At 36.0% G+C, this 19,232-nt stretch overlaps 2 protein-coding genes and 1 non-coding gene across 3 annotated transcripts in view; 2 read left to right on the top strand and 1 right to left on the bottom strand.

Annotated features, from left to right (window-relative positions):
* Positions 1-1,624: 1,624 nt before the first annotated feature.
* CCT4 (chaperonin containing TCP1 subunit 4) lies at positions 1,625-14,421 on the bottom strand. The gene is made up of 14 exons (XM_006909564.2): positions 14,140-14,421; positions 10,978-11,030; positions 9,818-9,907; positions 8,826-8,934; positions 8,104-8,246; positions 6,933-7,054; positions 6,436-6,568; positions 5,408-5,547; positions 4,293-4,389; positions 4,097-4,207; positions 3,873-4,003; positions 3,515-3,749; positions 2,069-2,182; positions 1,625-1,833 (listed from the first exon to the last, which is right to left on the bottom strand). The coding sequence occupies exons 1-14, from the start codon at positions 14,264-14,266 to the stop codon at positions 1,819-1,821; spliced, it is 1,620 nt and encodes a 539-aa protein (XP_006909626.1). The 5' UTR covers positions 14,267-14,421; the 3' UTR covers positions 1,625-1,818.
* A 100-nt stretch (positions 14,422-14,521) lies between these two features.
* COMMD1 (copper metabolism domain containing 1) overlaps positions 14,522-19,232 on the top strand; it is a 115,538-nt gene continuing 110,827 nt past the window's right edge. The window contains exon 1 of the mRNA XM_025045106.1: positions 14,522-14,678. The gene's annotated coding sequence lies outside the window, so the exon portion shown is untranslated. The remainder of the gene's footprint in view (positions 14,679-19,232) is intronic.
* LOC112478033 lies at positions 18,132-18,250 on the top strand. The gene has a single exon (XR_003045696.1). It is a non-coding gene; the product is annotated as a 5S ribosomal RNA (ribosomal RNA).

The raw sequence follows: 19,232 nt of genomic DNA, 5'->3' as shown, positions 1-19,232 counted from the left end.
TTTAATTTTTGTGTAGTGTTAGGTAGAGGTCCAACTTCATTCTTTTGTGTGGACATTGTTTTCCCAGCACTGTTAAAGACTGGCCTTTCCCCATTGAATGGTCTTGGCTCCGTTGTGAATAACCACTTGACTATATATGTGAGGGCTTATTTCTGGGCTTGCCATTGTTTTGGAAGTCAGTCTTGAAAATAGGAAGTGTGACTCTTCCAGTTTTGTTCAATATTGTTTTGGATATTCAGGTTCCCTTCAGATTCCTTATGAATTTTAGGATGGGGTTTCTTATTTCTAATGTGTTATTGGGATTTTGATATGGATTGTATTGAATCTGTAGATCGCTTTGGATAGCACTGGCATTTTACAAAGTCTTCCAATCCACAAACATGGATGTTTCCACTTGTCATTTCAGCAGTTCTGTAGTTTTCATTGTGCAAGTCTTTTACCTCATTGGTTAATTATTGTTATTCTTTTTGATACTATTGCAAATGGAACTTTTATAATTTCCTTTTCAGGTTGTATAAAGATGCAACTGATTTGTGTTGACTTTGCATCCTGTTTTGCTTAATTTATTAGTTCTGACAGGATTTTTTGAGCATTTTTAGGGCTTTCTACAGTTAATTGTGAATAAATGATAAAAGTTCTAATATAATTTGTATTAGAGAAGTATTTTGACAAGTTTTTAGGATGTACCTCATTCGTTTTACACAGCTAAAAACAAAACCAAACCTTATTTTACAGTGAGCATCTAATATCCATTAAAAAGGGGAGACAATAATCTGAATTACTAAATTTTAGACAATCCACAAATAGGTATCTAAGCATATTAAGAATTTACCATTTACCAAATCAGTTATTTTGAATTGTCAGATACAAAGAAAAGCTTCAGACTGGTTGGCTGACATTTTCCACAAATGTGGAGAGCCCCAGTTGCTTTTATAACAGTCCTTGTGAAATACAGAAGAGTGGTACCAGATTTTGTAGGCCCAATGTATGGTCCACCTCAAATCTGGCCTTTATTCAAAGGCAATCAGAAGCTGTAAAAGCTTTTACAAACTGGAGTGCCTGGCAAGTTTTAAGAAGTCACTAGCTACAATGTGTGCAGAACTGACAGAAAGAGGCTGAAGTGAGGACAGAGATTAGATTTTATACTATACATGGTGAGAGATGATGCTTGATCAGGGTAGAAGCAATGTTTAAAACCACTGAAACAAGACATGTCAGTTAAGATTCCCTTTTGTATAAATAACATTTGCTACATGTATGCATACTTTTATTTGTAGAAGGAATCCCAATTAACACAACTATGGTTATTCTTAGAAAAAGGGATTAAGATTATAGAGGGAGTGTTTCATTTTTCACTTTGTATCTTTCTATACTGTTAACTTTTCAAACAGCATATACATTACTTTGGTATTTTTATGTAAGTTGGATTTATCAGGGTAACAAATATATTAGGCCATTATTTTTCTTGTCATGTTTAAAAAAATTTAACATTTAAAGTACCCAGGATAAAGATCCTAAAAAAGTCAACAGGTAAATGTGAATCCATTTTCCACCCGCTTCTTATATGTCTTTTTCAAGAGTATTTGAAATGTTGCTGGGGGAAGGGGTAATAAAGTAGTCCACCTTTTGAAACCAAATATTTAATATTTTCATTGAATTGTGTCAATAAAATTTCAAACAACTGCCAACTTGGAAGACCAGGCCCAGGAAATCATAGAGGATACACTCTTCCAAACATAAGGAATGCCAGTGAGTGATCTTCTACTCCAGATGCACTATAGTGGCCATAATTGTGCCAGGTGGCCAGCGTTATCCAGATTACCGAGTGTTTACCTGACAAGAGAAAAATTTGAATTTCAAAAACTGTAAACGACAGAACTTTAAGGATGGAAGACATTTAAGTGAATTATCCAAATCATCTATTTTTACAAGTGAGAAAAAGACTGTAATGAACTTTTATTACATTGATGACCAGCAAACTAACATTTACAGACCCCTACCCACAAAACCTCTAAAAAAAAATCCCTTTCTGACCTTGTAAGAAAATTCACAATCTATATATACTTACCACATCATCAATTTTCAGAATACTCCGGACAGTTTCAGTTGCTAAAGTCAGTGCACTAACTGAAACCAACAGAGGCTGGACAACCAGTTCCTCCAAAATGTTGGAAATACCACCCTGAAAATTAGCACAAATTACTTTTAGTATTTGAAATTATACACATCACCAACTACACTGTTACCAGTATGACTCAAGGCCTTACAAATGCAGTTTTCTCTTGGTCTAGTCAAGAGTAAGATACTCTACTAAGTAAGCTTTTCACTATACTGTAGGTTGAATTTCAATTACAATTTGGAAAAAAATGATTTAATGCTGGAGCCTCCCAATCCTAACTCCAAAACAACTCGTATATATCTTTAATTTAAAAATAACCTGGCAAAAATTAGGTAGATGATCATGGAGATTAAAAATTACTAGATCTTTGATGCTCAAATCTCTGAATCCTAATTCTGAATATGGCCAAGTCTGGTCTGCTCTGTCTTTCCAACTCTCTCAAATTTTCACTTTGAAATTCTTATCGCCACTATCCTAGGATTACTTTTCCCAAGGATTACTGTTGATGGCCATAACAAGCAACCCTATCTCCTGGCTTTCCTCCTCAAAAAATACTCTTTTCATCATCTTAGCTTCTTGGTTAAAAAAACTTCAGTGGCTTCCAACTACTGGAATTAAAAAAAACGCATACTTACCCGAAAACTCAAGGGCCCTCAAATTTTAGGTTTTATCTGAACTTTCCAACCTTTAAGTCTACTGTATCACCAACATAAAACCTCTGCTCTAGAAAAAATTAGTAACTTCTTGGTCCCTCTCACCTGTAAAACCATTTGCTTTCCCATCTGAAATTTCCTTATTTCCTACCAACCCAAACTGCATCTTCATAAAGCTTTTGCTAAAACTAGGTAGTACCCTCTTTTAGAGTTCTGTACTACTAAAAAAATATCACCTTGGATTGTTATTTTTTACCCATTAATTATTATTTCTCTCAATAAAAAGAGACATTAATAAAACATTACAAAAGAGACATTAATAAAATAATACAAAAGAGGAAGTTATCACTGTTCTATGTATTTACTCTTGGTGATTGTACTAGGCTGGTGGTAATACGTAATACTTACAATGTTTATGCTAGGCATCTTTGTAAGAGCTTTCTTGTTAATAATACATTTGACCTCACAACAGGCCTGAGAACTATTTAATTGTCCCTGCACTTACAACTGAGGAAACTGAAGCACAGACTATATAACTTGCCAAGTGACACAGTTGATGTGGCAGAATTAATGAACAAATAATACTTTTTACTTAAGGCATCATCTTCATTCTCAATGAACCTACAGGTCTCATATTTAAATCCAAGATTACTTTTAATTACAAAGCTTGTCACTCAAGAGACAATTATGAAGATTAAAATTTTTTCATTAACCTTTTCTGCAATAAAGATTAAATTATTACCTTTCGAACATTAATGCCTGTAGTTTTTTCTCCTTGGGCATGCCGGTTTCTTAGTTCTGTTACTGTAGAAATGGGATTCAGGCCAGCATTTTCAGCTAGTGTAGATGGAATGACTTCCATAGCATCTGCAAAAGCACGAACGCAGTAGGATTCCATACCACTCAATGTTCGTGAATATTCAGTTAACCGTAGGGCCAACTCTATTTCTGGAGCACCACCTCCTGCAATAAGAGCTCTGAAATTCACAAACATTTTTAGCTTACTTTATCCTAGAGAAAGCTACTTTAAATAATTTACAATTTATACCTTAAAGTCAAGATATACAATTTGTAACATTCTGTTACTTAGTTTATATTACCTCTTCTTCACTAAACAGCGAATGACACATAGGGCATCATGAATGGAGCGCTCAGCTTCTTCAATCACCAATTTGTTAGATCCACGAACAACAATTGTAACTGTTTTTCCAGGACTTGTACAGCCTGTAATCTTTAATAAACAAATTCCAAATTATGGGTTTGGAGTAAGGGTTAAAACAAACAAAAAACCCAAGCAAATAAAGCTTAATTATAACACTGTTACCTTGAGCAGTTTTCCAGAACCATTTAAATTGATCTCCTCAGCTAACTCAGCTGATCCCAGCATGTCAGTAGTGAATTGGTCAATATGAGCAACTGGCTTGGTTCCAATTGTCTAGAAAAAATAGTCAAATCTACGAATTAAGATAACATTTGAATACTGGACATTTTCACACATACAGATGTTATGAACATTTTACCTTACAAATGAATTCAATGTCTTCTCTTTCAATATCTTTAACCACCATAATCTTCATTTTGTTCAGGAAATGTAATGCAAGATCACTAAGAGCATCTCTAAAACACAAAATCAGTAATTATGCCAATGCTAGGTTAAAACATTTTGGTGTTCAACCACTCTTGAAGGTTTTCATTATTTTACTGTTGTTTAAATGACCGATGATGACTCAAATTATCTGTGAAAGAGATGCTTTAAATATTAGCTTACCAAATTTATAAGTTCAAAATCCTTAAGATTTCCAATAGATAATATTAAAACATACCCCAATGACACTATTTGTAAAACATAATAATTATGTCATCATTTTTCTTAATACTAAATGAGTGTATCTGATTAAACTTTATTGGTACTTCCTGAATTTAGAATGAAGTATGACTAATTCAAGACTAAAATTTTACACTTTCCCACAAATTATCTGGAATGATCCTGACAACTCTGTGCTATCAGAAGGGTGAATATTAATTACTATCCCTGTTTTACAGATAAGCCAACTGAATTTTGAGAGCAATTTACTCAAGGTTATTAGCTATTACATGACTTGGAATGAGAACCAGGTACTCCAACTCTTCATCATGGTTTCCATACAAAATGAGCATTCACAGTACTTTCTGGCATAACATTAAAAAAGAGTACACAGGAATGTGTCTACCTATTAAATGAAAACAATAAAAAAAAAAGGGGGAGATCAATTCAAACTTTGGAGAGTCTTTCAATTCATGGACTATCTACTATTCTCCCCTCCAAAAACTTTTAAATTTCAAGGCGAGCAAATGCACAGACCCTTAAATAAATGCCTCTTTTAGTTAATTAATTTTAGACCAAACTTAGCTTTTTAAAAACAAAAAAATTTACTTGATATTTAGGATCTTGATCTAGAAAGATTATATACCCCACATTTAAATTACCACGGTGGGAAGAGAACCCACTCTAGAGTACTTATCTGAACGAATGCCCCCAAATGCACTCATTAGATGTCTAGTGGTTTACCCATCTCAAATATTTCTTTAAAAATTGCTAGAAGTGATCCAAAATCAATTATTATTAAGAGGTGAAGAAAATAAAATAGCCCCATACCTTAGAATAGACTTCTGTATGAGAAGAACATTGCATCCTGTTTTTTTAATTTGCTTCACTAAGTTTAGAATATAGGATCTCTCCTCCCGCAGCACTCGGTCCATCTGGACATAGTCAGAAACTACTATTTGATTATCCATCTGTTTAGAAAAAGAACATAATAATTTGCATTGTAGGAATTTTAAAGTGAAAAAGACTTTTAATAAAAATATTACAGTATAAATTCAAAATCATACCAAAGAAGAAGAAATTATACACAGATATACATAGAAAAGGTCTAGAAAGGTGAATATACACCGACCTTAATTCAGGTCTTTTATTTTAATTTATACACCTTGTTGTCATAGAGATACACACACACACTATAAAAACATTTTTGATAATCAAAAAATGTAAAATAACATTTTCTGAATACGCCAATTCTCTTCAAATATAGTACTGAAATAATTTCACCTGCATCCTCGTTACTTTATGCCTTGTTACATAAATTGGTATGCTGAAAGAAGGTACCAAGGACATATTTTGTTTCTATCAAAGACCTGTAAAACAACATTAACTTTTTATGGGCTAAACTTTAGGGAAACAAATGACTAAACAGGAAATCTATATGCCAATGCAATATAAAAGGAGAAATCTTAAAGTTTCCTTTGGGCAAATGTCGGACAAAAGATCTGCCTGCTATTGTAGGTTTGGTGAAGATTTCTGTTCTCAGAAGCTAGAAAGGATCTAGAAATTCCACTTATAACTTTACATAACCTGTTTTTATTATTACACACATATCCTTTGTCTTCATTTATAAAGTAAATCAATGCTTAATTTCAATGAATAGCCAACTGAGGCTATGGATTTGTCATGTTTGGATCCAATAATTCCTACTTTTGTCTCAACTTTAATAATTCATTTGAAATGTATGCTTTTTTTTTTATCACTAGTATCAGTATTTTCTATTTTTTATAATAATGAATATCTAAGGTATTAGAAAATTAAAACACATAAACGAGGAACCAATTCCATTTGGTTCTACTTACATCTGTTTTGGGAGCAGATAAGCAAAACTGAATAAGCCCAATCTTAGCCTTTTCAACTCTGGTTATGCCAGAATTTGCCACCTTTTGAGTGAGAACCAGCCCTTCCACCAACTCACAGTCATCAATTGTTCCACTAAGAAAAAAGAAAACAAAGTAGGGGATAGTTAACAGGGGGTAAAAATTTGTGAATTTAACAGATTGCTAACATATTAAAAATCATTAGCCCAATAAAATGTGCTCCAGCCTCACGTTTGTGTCCCATTCCTGAACCTCTTTGATCACACTACTGCCCTGTCATCATAAGAGAATATGAAGAAATTCTTGAGATTCCCACATTAGTACAAGTTCTCATGAAAACAAAACCAAAAAGGAAGAAAGCTTTGTGACTTTCATACAGGTATGTTTCATTTAAGCTTCATTTAAGCTCGTTTATGGCAATAGCTTTTTATTTTTGAAATTAATTTTTATTAATTAGAGTTATAATTAGAAATGCTTACCCAAGTTTCTTAACTATTTTAATATCTCTGAGATCTACACTAGTAGCTGTGGCTGGGTCAATCACTTTCATCACTGCATTTACACTCATTGGAGAAAGCAGACTTGAATATTGAGAGACAACCTAGAATTTAAAAAAAAAGTCAGTTTCACAATAAAAGTCTTAGTTCTTTACTGACATAGATATTCAAGAAGTAATCTTAATCACTTTTTTTGGGTGGAAAGGGTGTGACAGAGAGAATGGGAATGAGAAAATATTCCATGCGAATTGTCTCAACTCAGGTTGTCACCAAGAACACGAAATGTATGCTTGCTTTCCTCTTTCATTAATAGAACAGATAGGAATGTCAAGTTTACTAATAATTCTATAGCAAATCCAAAAGAAATTAATTTTATGTGGAGGTTTCCTATTTAAAATGAATTTGTGATCAGATGCTATACATGTGTACCCCTAATAGTGAGGGGGTGATAGAAATAGCTGGTGGTTAACATTAACCGAGCACTTATCATGTCAGGCAGTGGTCTTAGGAAATTACATTCATATACTCATTCAACCTTTAGATGAAGAAATTGAAATAGTCAAAGCGCTTAGTTAAGTGATGAAGCTAGCAATGAACCCCGGCAATCTAGACTCTGTAACCAATGCTTGTAATCATTATGCTATTCTGTTATTAGTTCTGGGGATATTCAACAATACCATTAATATTATCTAGCTCTCTACTTAACATTCGAAGAAAATGAATATATCGATATAACACCGATGAAAAGGAAAAGAATGAGCATGTTTGACAAAGGGAATGACAGAAAACAAAGTGACATGAGTTTCCAAGAAATTTAAAAGAACATCACTGCTTTAAATTTGATAACTAAGAAAAGCAGCATGGATATTGAAGAGATGGACTATGGGATAATCCTGTTTTGGTCTAGCCCTATTAATAGGTTTTGGATGAGTTAGTTAACTTCACTAGACCCATCTTCCCATCTGTAAAATGGGGATACAATTTATCTGAAAGCCTTGAAAGAGTAAATTTTACTTGAATTCAATTATACAAATTACTTTATTTACCCAGTCACACTTGAGACTTAACATTTATGAACTGTGCAGCATCAAACAAAACTCACAGCATAAGAGTTGCAGTTTTTAATGAAACTTAAACTTAGTGTTTATCTCACCTTTGAATTCAATGAAGTGGCTGCACTATTTAACAAAGTTTCTCTGTCACTCAGTTCAACAGGTCGAGACATGTCAGTTAAGATTTCAATACCCTTTTCCAAAGCCTTCTGGAATGACTCGGAAATGATGGTTGGATGAATCCCTGTCATTTGTGAAAATCTAGTTATTTAATTATAACAAATAAGCTACCTTTTGGGCACATTTAAAAAATTTCTATTCATTAAAATTCCAAAGCAGTCATAAAATTTAATTATTAACTATAGATTAATTTATGCTTCAGCTATAACTATAATGGTTTAAATAACCTTAACTGTTATTTATAATAATTTATTTCCATTTAATTTGGAACAGATCAATTACATACACATACATAATAAACAGAATAAGTGACTAGAGTCACTACTAATTGATTATACACTATTTAATAGAGCAAGAACCCATGCTTTCTCTCCCAAATCACCATTCTCACACAAATCCCAATATTAGTAACACAACCACCACTTATTTTTGAAAAGCAAAATTCTGTCAAGTTCCATTAGAAAAGAAGCTTGGTAAAAAGGAAGCAAAAATAAACAAACAAAAACACAACTTTCTAATTCATATAATAAACACAGCAAAATTTAATTTAAAATTCCCAGTAAAGATTAGTTTGCAAATTAGTAAGTAATGTGAGATTTTTTGCCTTTATTCAGTAATAAAGTATGTTCTATGTTCTACTTACCTTTCTGAAGAAGCTTGGTACAGGAATCTAAGAGAGAGCCAGCAATGATGACTACTGATGTGGTGCCATCTCCTGCTTCTATATCTTGTGCCTTAGACAGCTCTACCAGCTAAGTAAAAAGAATATGCTAAGTTATTTAATGAGAAATGTGAGAACCCAGTAACATCTAATTCAAATATAAAACAAATGACTTTCATATCAGTGTCACAATCCGATTATTATCAACACTGTAAGATTCAATTCTTGACTTTTGTTGTCTATCTTGGGTTTCATGTAAAAATAATAACCGATATATTTGTGGCACACAAAATTCTACTTATATACTCTACTAAAAATCTACATTATGACTGCTGGTTCAGACTGTAGGTAAATTTCTGCTTTCTGTCAAAAAGGCATAAATGTTGTACCATAGGTACCCTGTAGACTTGGAAGCTATGAAATGGGGCATTCCAGATGACAGCAGAGTGTCAGTTTACAGTCCTTTGCCAAGTTTACCTGAACAGATCCTATATAAGCATTATTTGACTCATTTTTAAAAAGTTATGTTTAAATAATTAAAGGGGACTTTGTAATAGATAGGAATTTCTTTTTGCTGATATGGTGACTTCTCACTTGACACGAGTTATGAACTGTTGTTTTTAATAAACATCACTGTAAGTTTAGACACATGATTTTGCACACAAAATAATTTAAAATTCTTTTGTTCTCTTCCAACTAACTCTCACTGAACTAATAATTTGTGCCATTTCATGTTTTTAACTCTTCCTTCCCCAACTGTATGACACATTCCTGTGGACAAGGACAGGGACCTTGCACTAAAAAAACACAATGCTAGGCATACAATGTATACTAAAAAATATGCCTGTTTAGCCTAATGAAAAAAAATGCACAATGCTCACATGATATCACCTGATAAAATAAAACTTAATTGTTTACCAAATATCAAACCATATACTTAAAAAATAGAACATTTCATCTAAAATTATACTTACCATTCTGGCTGCTGGATGTAACACTTGCATTTGTTTCAGAATGGTGGCGCCATCGTTTGTAATGGTCACATCGCCTTTTCCATCTTGAATCTGTAAAAAAACATTTTTTTAAGCTGCGATTTCAAAAATTTTGTTTTCTTTACCCAGCATTAATGTGACACCCAAAAAGATCTACTAATTTTAATACTTGGTAGAGAAGTTAATTTGTTTGCATAGCTTACAACTGTGCTTAATTTCAAACTTTCCTCCCTTACATTAATATGACTTAAGAATATGCATAACAGTCCAACTTTACAAGCAAAGAACTGGCTTTGTTCCAGCTATTTATTTGTGTAAAACAGAAGGAATCCAAACAAGGAAAAAGGGTAGAAAAAATACTATAAGGAATCACCATCATTCCCAGGTTCGTATCAATAATAAATACCATGGCCTCCAAAGACGGCACCATGAATGTGGCGAACACTTTTTTTAATTCAATATTAGCTATTTTTTTTAAGATAACTAAAAAATATTTCGATTACAGTTGACATATGATATTATAGTTTCAGGTGTACAACACAGTGATTAGACATTTACTTAACTTATTTAAAGTGGTGAACACAATTCTTTAGTCAACATAGTAACTTATTTCTTAGTATATTCAGCAAAAGGCAAAAAGCATTATTAGCAAGGAGAGAATTAAAATACCCAGAACAATAATGATCTGTATTATCATCCAGACAATCCTCTATGTTGTTTCCTTACCTCTCATTTTGGAAGTTAACTAGCACTAATTTGAGGGTATATTATTTAAAAGTCATTATAATGTATCTATTTTATGCTGCCAGTCAACAACACTAGTAGAGTTGAAATCCCAGACCTACGAGTCAGGTCACAGAGTTACATCCATAAGGAGCATTGAACCCAAGCCCTTGCACCTAGCTTTACTTTCTATCTAACTACACAACGAATAATTACCTTTGTGTATGTACTTTGTTTAAAAAGCATTAAGCAAACAAAATACGAATTATTATTAAGTACTGTTCACCTTCAAGTAATCACTCTTCTGAACTCTCAAAGTGCCTTTCTAATGCTTTACTTTTTAAACAGCGTTAACTCTCTACTGAGATCTTGCAGTGTGGACGGTAGCATTCAATAAATAATGAATAATTTAATTTTACCATTTTATCCATTCCTTTTGGTCCAAGGCTTGTTCTAATAGCATCAGCAACAGCTGTAAAAGGAAGAAACAGAAATCAAGACTCTTTAAAGAACAAAGGATTTCTCTTCTCAAAAGATCATTCTGTCCTTATTAGGATAGGGTGTAGAATCATTTAGTGTCCACTAACGAAAATTTATTGTTTAATAATAATCTAATGGAAACAGAATAATTTACTCCTTTAATTCTATGACATACTTCGTTTTGTTGTTAAAGTCACTATATGTAGTATTCATGCTGTGCCTATGGCAGAATAAATTTTGAGGATTTATTTAATCTTCCTTTAAGTATCAAAATGGTACAATCTAGCTCTGATTAAGGATTGTTTTCTTTTCTCCATTCTTTAAAATAAGAAAAGTAGCAATAGGACAGGCTAGACCTCCTATTACACTAATTGTTTACTCTGTCTCCCCTAACTATATAGGGTATGATTTCTGAGGGCAAAGACTTGTTCACTAATGTGAAGCTAGTATATAGATGGACCACGGTAAAAAGAAAAAACACACCCTTTGATCCCCTCTCCAAAACAAGCAAACAAAAAACAAACCAACATTAACTAAAAAAACAAAACTAAAATCATAGCTTTCAGTCATTATCAGTATGTTATGAAACATCTCTGGATATAGAGTCTACCATTCCAAAGTTCTTATTCTTATTATCTATCCATGAGAATGTTTTTATTTCATTAGTCCATTTATTATTTTCTAAGAGAAACTGGAATTGATGAACAATACTCCATTCCTTTTCTTTGACAAGTCCAGAACAAATGATTAAATCTTCCCCTTCTCACATACCATCTCACTCCATGTACACAACAAGGCTGAGATTGTGCCCTAATCATTTTTTGTGTGCTCCACAACTAGCATGCTTTCTCCTACACTGTGCGAACAATGATAGTCTTAGAGGCCAAGAGAAAATATTTGGTATAATTTAAAAATTGTTTTCCAATTAATTATTTCATGGTTTGGGGCCGCAGTTCCTAATTACCCAGTAAATATTACTACTCTTTTAGGCAATTTTAGTGGACCCCTATGGCTATGATTCCACAAGCAGACCAATTCACTTTAAGAATGCCCTTATATTCATCTACATAAAGACTCTAGAAAAATATACACAATCCAAAAAATAAAAGATTTTAGACTGCTTACATCTCCAAAAATGTCTGCATACTATGTGGCACAGAGTATCGCCTGTTAAATGGCTCATACTGAATAGTACTAGAACTACTACTACATATATGTGTGTGTGGTTTTTCGTATCATCAACCAATGGTACTATTATTATCTCTCTTCTAGTAGCATCAAAATAAAAAAACTGGCTCCCCGAATTAAACTAAAGATGCATAAGGCAGCAGTTTTTCTTGATTAGTTTGTAGGGTTTTGTCTGACGACTTGGAAAGACTAGTTGTGTCCCTTTGCTCTGAGCTCTCCTCACTTAAAAGGGTCAGGTTCAGAGATAACTTAGGTGGCCTCTCCTTCCTACATGCATACCTCCCTTGCCCAGTTTCAATTTGCTGTTCACTGCTGTTTCAAAGGTTACCAAAGTAAACTTTCCATTCTGTATCTTGTTTGTTTAAACCTACCACACTATAGATTTTTTGGGCCCTCCAGATGGCCCAAGAATTTAACATCTTGTTTCTGATGTAATAAATCTAAGCTTCCACTAAGTTCCTTAGATGACTATTTACCAAATCTTCATTTCCAGGTGCATTCTCTCTTAACTTCCCAATGACTCCTAAATCTGCCCATCTGGTCATTCTGAACTCTCCAACTCATTAGGCCCAAAATAGAACCCATTCTCTTACTCTACCATCCTTCCTCCAGTGTATAGTAAGTTCTGACTTAACGACATTGATAGGCTCTCAGAACTGTGGCCAAATGAGAAACATCGAAACCAGTTTTTACCATAGGATAATTGAGAAAAACAAGGTTAAGTTCCTAAGGCATCTTATCAACAACATAAAGAAACCACGTTGAATGAAGACATCATTCCAGGACTAGCTATATGGATTTCTTTTAGCTTCATCACACCCTCAGTCACTTGGGCTAATGACCTTGAGTATTTTTAAGGCTGTATTTTATATACATGGCTCTTTATATGCTTTATTTAATTCTCACAGAAACCCTACAAATTAGCTCTTACTTCATTCTGCTGAAGAATAACCTATAGCTGTAGGAGTTATGCCAAAGCCTTTCCAGGACACCAGGCCCTTCAAATTTTTACCCCACTCTGCCCTTCCAATCTCACCTGTCACTTCTTCGTGCACCTTATTCTCTAAGCCGAATTAAATATTAACTGTACTCAGTATACACCACAGGCAAGATCGCTAAGTCTTAGTTTCTCACTTTTCCTTCCAGACTCTAATAACGCAACTGAATTTCTCTTCTCACATTAAAAAACAAAACAAAACAAAACAAAAACAAAAAAAACACGAACATTTCCCTCAATTTTATAGGTAGGGAAATCTTGGCTAGAGATTAAAGGTCACAAAGTTATGGAAAAAGAGAACGAAACGGGTCTTGATTTCTACCATGCACTAAAGTGTTTTACAAAATACAAACACAAAATAGCAAACTGTCCATGTTTCTTGATTTGCCTGTGTTTGGCTGCACATGCAGAGGACATAAAAGCACAATATAGCTTTCCATAATTCTTAAAAAAGACGGGTCCGTCCTCCAGTCCAATACAAAGGGCCTCGCCCCAATTTAAGCACGAAGAGTATACCAAATTGTTTTCAAAAATTGTGCCGTGGGAAGCTTATTTAGATGGTATTTTTATAAGAACAAAAGAACTGAAAAGTATTGTGCAAACATTTTACTAGTGGAACTAATAAGAAGCGACAGCACTAAATTGTCAGAACCCAAGGGACCGCTGCATGTGGGCCTCGCCTGCTTTCTGGTTAAGTGTGATGAGTGACCCAATGAAAAACTATGGGAGTCTAGGACCCAGAAAGGGTCAAATCCAAAGGCCTCCATACTGGGGTCGGGAATTACCGGCAGAATACAGTAAGGTTCCCTTCACGGAGGGGATCATCTGAAGGAAGAGAAAGTCAGCCATGCCCACCCAGGGTGAGAGAGCAGAGCTCGACCCCACAGGGCCGCGGAGTCAGACGCGGAAGCGATACCTTTGGCTGCGGAGATGTTGCTGAAGCGGATCTGGGCCGGCTTATCACGGTCCTGATAGGCGCTTTTGCTGCGGCTGCCGGCAGCCCCGGCGGGCGCCCCGCTGCGGGGTGCCACATTCTCGGGCATGGCAAATTGGGGTGGTTGTCCGTGGGCTCGGGAAGGACGGATGGACACGGATTCCGGCCCGCCGCGAAGTAACGGTACGCGCCCAACGCCTTCACGAACCTTCCAGAAAGCTGCGCCGGCTCCGGGAGGAGGAGGAGTCGGGGAAGGGGTCCTGCCTGGCGGCGCGGTGCTGGCGTGACGTACAAGGCTGCCCGCCGCGCGCCGGGCGTCGGAATGTGCCGGGGAAGTCGGGGCTTGCGGGGATGGTGACCCTAGGCGCTGAGGGGTCAAGGCCACGACGGGACGGATTCTTGCGAGGCAGAAAGGACAACACGCTATTTTAAAGGCGGATGTTGGGACACCCACATCTCCCACTACTCGGACCTCGGCTGTGAGGTCCCTTACGTTAATTCCAACTAGACGCGACTGCGAGGTGTGTTTTGCTCCGGGTTACTCTCCAGCACGTGGAGGCTTAGCAGTTATTCCTGACTGCGTGTACCTGTTTTTCATTGATTTTTAAATTCATTTTGAAACGGAGTTAAAAGACAGAGATTTGGGATGGGTGTCTGGTTTCTTTTGCTTGAAGTGTGGGGATTGATTGTCTCCTATTGGTTGATACCGAGTAGTAGTTCCAGATTCAAATACACTTTCTTTAAATACCAGATAATCTTAAGTTTTGGAGCTATGATTGCCTGGGAAATCTCAACTGCTTCACTAGTTAGTACAACGGCCTCGCTTTACGCTAGTTTCTTCTATATAACGTAGCCACGGGCTCTTAGGGAGCCTAAGCATTTTAATAACAGTCATTCAGCGCAGTGCTAAACCCTTTTACACGTTTTAGCTCGTTTAATCCTCACAATACTATGAAATAGGTGCCTTATCTTTTTTTTTTAATAGAAAAGGCAACTGAAGCTTTTTCATTCTTTTTGTTCTTCTCTTCCCCTCTCCAAAGTCTGATTATACCTCCTTCATATCAAGAATCCATCTCATATTCTCCATCCTCAGTGCCACTGCCTTAGATCAAACCCACATCATCATCTATTTGAGTATGTGATAGTCTAGCTTTTGGTCTCCCCTGCTCCTCCAGTTCCTTTGCCTCACTGCAATCACAGGGATCTTTTAAAAACTCAAATCTGTTGTTATTATGCACTTGCTTAAAATCCTTCAGTAACTCCTCAATAACCAAGTATGAAAATTGGCATTATGTGTAATCTCTGTCTCTACCTTGTTTGCCCCTTCCCCGACTCCTCCTCCTCCCGGAGCCGGCGCAGCTTTCTGGAAGGTTCGTGAAGGCGTTGGGCGCGTACCGTTACTCCGCGGCGGGCCGGAATCCGTGTCCATCCGTCCTTTCCGAGCCCACGGACAACCACCTCAATTTGCTCCTGATTCCACCCTTGCAACTGTAGGGCAGGAAAATATTTTCCTTCTACCCTTCTAGGTTCTTGGCTGGGACTCTGTAACAAAAAACATTAGCAAGAGAAGAACATACAGATTTAAGTTTTATGTAACATAGGATCCCTGATAAAGAAATGAACATCTGAAAATGGTTAAACCTGAGTGTTTTTATACTAGATTTGATGAGGAGTGTTGGGAAAATGTGATGGGACAAAAGGATATGAGCTAAGGGTAGTAAAGTGGGAAAACTTAGTAAGGCCTGTTTGTTCAGATTTCTCTTGGCTTCCCTCTGTCTTTGGAGATAAGAATCCTCTCTGTATAGGGAGGACACCTCTTACATGAGGGTCTTATGATCTGCTTCAGGGGAGAAGTCAGTCCTTGTACCTGTCATTTTTCAAATTCTGTTTCTCGCGTTCTTTCAAATATTCAATCTGCCACGGTGCCATATTTTTAGGGTAATGTGTCTTGAATCCCATCATTACACTATGGGGTTCACCACCGTTTCATGACTCCCTCCATAAGGGCATGATATTTCCCCTGCAACATGTAGGGCTGTTTTTTGGTTTGCCACACCAGGAGCTTCCTGGGTGAAATCTGAAACCAGCAACCTGCCCTTCCCAAAAGGAGAGCAAGGAGAGACCAAAGAAAGAGGCAGACCACTCCAGATAGGTAGGTGGCAGTTATAATAAGCAAGAGAACTTATGAGGCTTGTCTTGGGTGGTCACAAGACAAGTAGATCTATGCACCTGCACACCAGAATCTTAAAGTTTATATAGAGGCCTTCACTGGGCTCAGTCATGTATATGGTACAGATGGTCTCAACACCTTATTCTCCAGGCTTTGTCCTTGGAACAGCTCCTATTTGTGGAAATGGTGGGCAGAACATACTTTCCAAGGAAAGGGGAAGGGGTGAGGAGCCTCTGATTGCCCGGGTCCAACTTGCAGGCCAACCAGTGATCATGTTCTCTAGATGCAGGACAGGGCTAATTTCCCTGAGTGGGGAGAGGGGTAGACCAAGCCCTGTACTGAGAGAAGAAGCGGGTCCTTTGGTGGAGAATGTGGAAAGAATTCAACATACACGCCAAAGTTAGAGTCAAAAGGAAAGTTTATTAAAAAAGAGGTAACACTCCACAAACAGAGCATGGTCTTCTCTCAGAGGCAGAGAGTGAGAGAGCCTGAGAGATGGAACAGTGAGACAGTAGAGTATGGAGATAAAAACACTGAGAGGGATGGAGAGAATGAATCAGAGTAAAAGTAGTGATAGGGACCCAGAGTGTTCAGGGAATTCAGTTTATAAATCATTTTTTAGTTCCTGTGAGTTACAGATTAAAGACTTTGTCTATCCATTTCCTTTGCTATGGGCATACAGTGGGGAAGGGGAAGGGGAAGACTATGTAGTGTCAAAAGGTAATATGTAGTGTGAAAGGCCTGCTGACAGTTCCTAGCCTTTAATCCATACGTTCCCTATGGTTCTAGCCATAGGGAATGAACAATTTTATTTTGTGTATTGCAGCCACTTAAATATAGTTTTTCCTGTGTCCCCTTCCACAGGTGTGGGAAATGGGTTGTTAGCCATCCTAGCAGAAATCTTCCTTTGTTCTGCAGGTGTCCTCCTGGCCTGGTACATAGCTGATCAGCATATTGCAGTCTCTGAACGTAGCTTGATTTAACATTTTAATTCTCTTGCCTCCTCCCTACATTACTCTCAATTACTTCCTCCAATGCCATTCACCATTAAGTCTGTCCTTGACCTACTGAAGCTGAATTAATCAATTTTTCTTTCTTCCACTACCAAATCTGATAGTTATTTCTAGGTACTAAGTTAGTAACAACCCTTACTTCATTGTTTTTTAATCATTTATTTATATAGAAGAGGAAAAAAATAATTTTTCCTCTAACTTTCTTATTTCTTGGCTAGAACCCATGTAACAAAAGACAGATTAATGAGAAAAACAAGTTTATTAACCTGTATACCTCATTTATACATGTGAGATACCCAGGGAAAAACGAGTAACTCAAAGCAGTGGCTTAGAACTCCAATTTATATATCATTTTCAGCAAAAACAAAAGAAAGGTGTCGGGAATGCCAGTTATGGGGCAATAACCAGGAAAAGCAGGGTAAACAAGAGTAAGGTTCTTTACACAGGTTTAAGTTCCTTAACTTCCATAACTATGTTGATTCTTCTAATCCAAGATCATGGAATATCTTTCTATTTCTTTGCATCTTTTTCAATTTCTTTTAATAATGTCTTATAGTTTTCAGTGTACAGGTCCTTCATATGCTTTGTTAGGTTTATTCCTAGGTATTCTTTTTGTTGCAATTGCAAAAGGAATTGTTCTTTTCATTTTTTTTTCTGAAAATTCATTATTAGAATATAGGAATGTTATGGATTTTTGAACATTGATTTTGTATTCTGAAACTTTAATTATTTATTATTTCTAATAGTTTTTAGTATAGAGAATCATGTCATCAGCAAAAAGTGGCAATTTGTTCTACAGCCATGCTACCCTGAACAAGCCTGATCCCATCTGATCTTGGAAGCTAAGCAGGGTCAGGCCTGGTTAGTACTTGGATGGGAGACCACCTAGGAAGACCAGGTGCTGTAGGCATAAAAAATGAAAAAATAAGGGATTGTAAGATGACAAGTTCCTTGCAATCTGTGAAGTCAACCAAGGGTTGCCTCGCCTGAAAAAAATAAAAATAAGAAAGTGACAATTTGACTTCTTCATTCCTTATTTGGATGCCTTTTGTTTTTTTTTCTCTTGCTGAATTGCTCTAGCTACATAACTTTTTATTACAATAGTATTACATCTATACTGTAGATATTTAGAAAAATCAGGTAAGCAGAAAGAAGAAAATATAAACCATCCTCAATTACTCAGAGATAAACTCTATAACCATGTTGGTGAATAACTTTTCAGACTTTTTCTATGCAGATTGATAGATTCAACTATATAAACCCAAGGAAAACATTACAATGTAGGTGTCTATGGCCCTGCCACCCTGAACGTGCCCGATCTTGTCTGATCTCGGAAGCTAAGCGGAGTCAGGGTTGGTTAGTACTTGGATGAGAGACTACCTAGGAATACCTGGTATTCCTAGGTAGTCTCTCATCCAAGGTATTAAAAAAAGAAAACAACATTACGATATAGGTGACATTCATATTCCTAATGTATAAAGAGCTCTTAGAAATCACTGAAGTGACAGAATCCCGTATAGAAAGTTGTCAAGAAAATAGGAAGAAATACAGCAGTCAATAAATATAAAAGAAACTATTCACTCTCAAAATTTAAGAAATACAAATTAAAGCAGTAAGATTATATTTCTCATGTATCAAATGACAATGATCATGAATAAATATCAGTGTTATTAAGGTTTTATGGAAATGAATAAAGCCTTTCTGGTGGGTAATTGGAAGTCATGTGCTTAATTGTGCTGTTTCCACTCACAACCCTTTTATTTTTCCATTGTGTCAACCAGTCTCTGCAACTCCTGTAGGTACACTGAACATGATATATAGTTTATGTCTAGATTTGCTTTTCTTGGAGCTATAAAAGCATCTCTGAATTTGCCTTTTAGAATTAATTCCTT

This window comes from Pteropus alecto, unplaced genomic scaffold (assembly GCF_000325575.1).
Source record: "Pteropus alecto unplaced genomic scaffold, ASM32557v1 scaffold131, whole genome shotgun sequence".
NCBI lineage: Eukaryota > Metazoa > Chordata > Mammalia > Chiroptera > Pteropodidae > Pteropus > Pteropus alecto.
This window is presented reverse-complemented; position numbering and strand designations above follow the sequence as displayed.

Excerpts from the sequence above, each read along its gene's own strand:
- CCT4 (XM_006909564.2), bottom strand. The coding sequence starts at position 14,266 with ATGCCCGAGAATGTGGCACCCCGCAGCGGGGCGCCCGCCGGGGCTGCC. Across the intron at positions 8,247-8,825 it reads TACCAAGCTTCTTCAGAAAG|GGATTCATCCAACCATCATT; the intron begins GTAAGTAGAACA and ends CACAAATGACAG. Across the intron at positions 4,004-4,096 it reads GTTCTGGAAAACTGCTCAAG|ATTACAGGCTGTACAAGTCC; the intron begins GTAACAGTGTTA and ends TGTTTATTAAAG.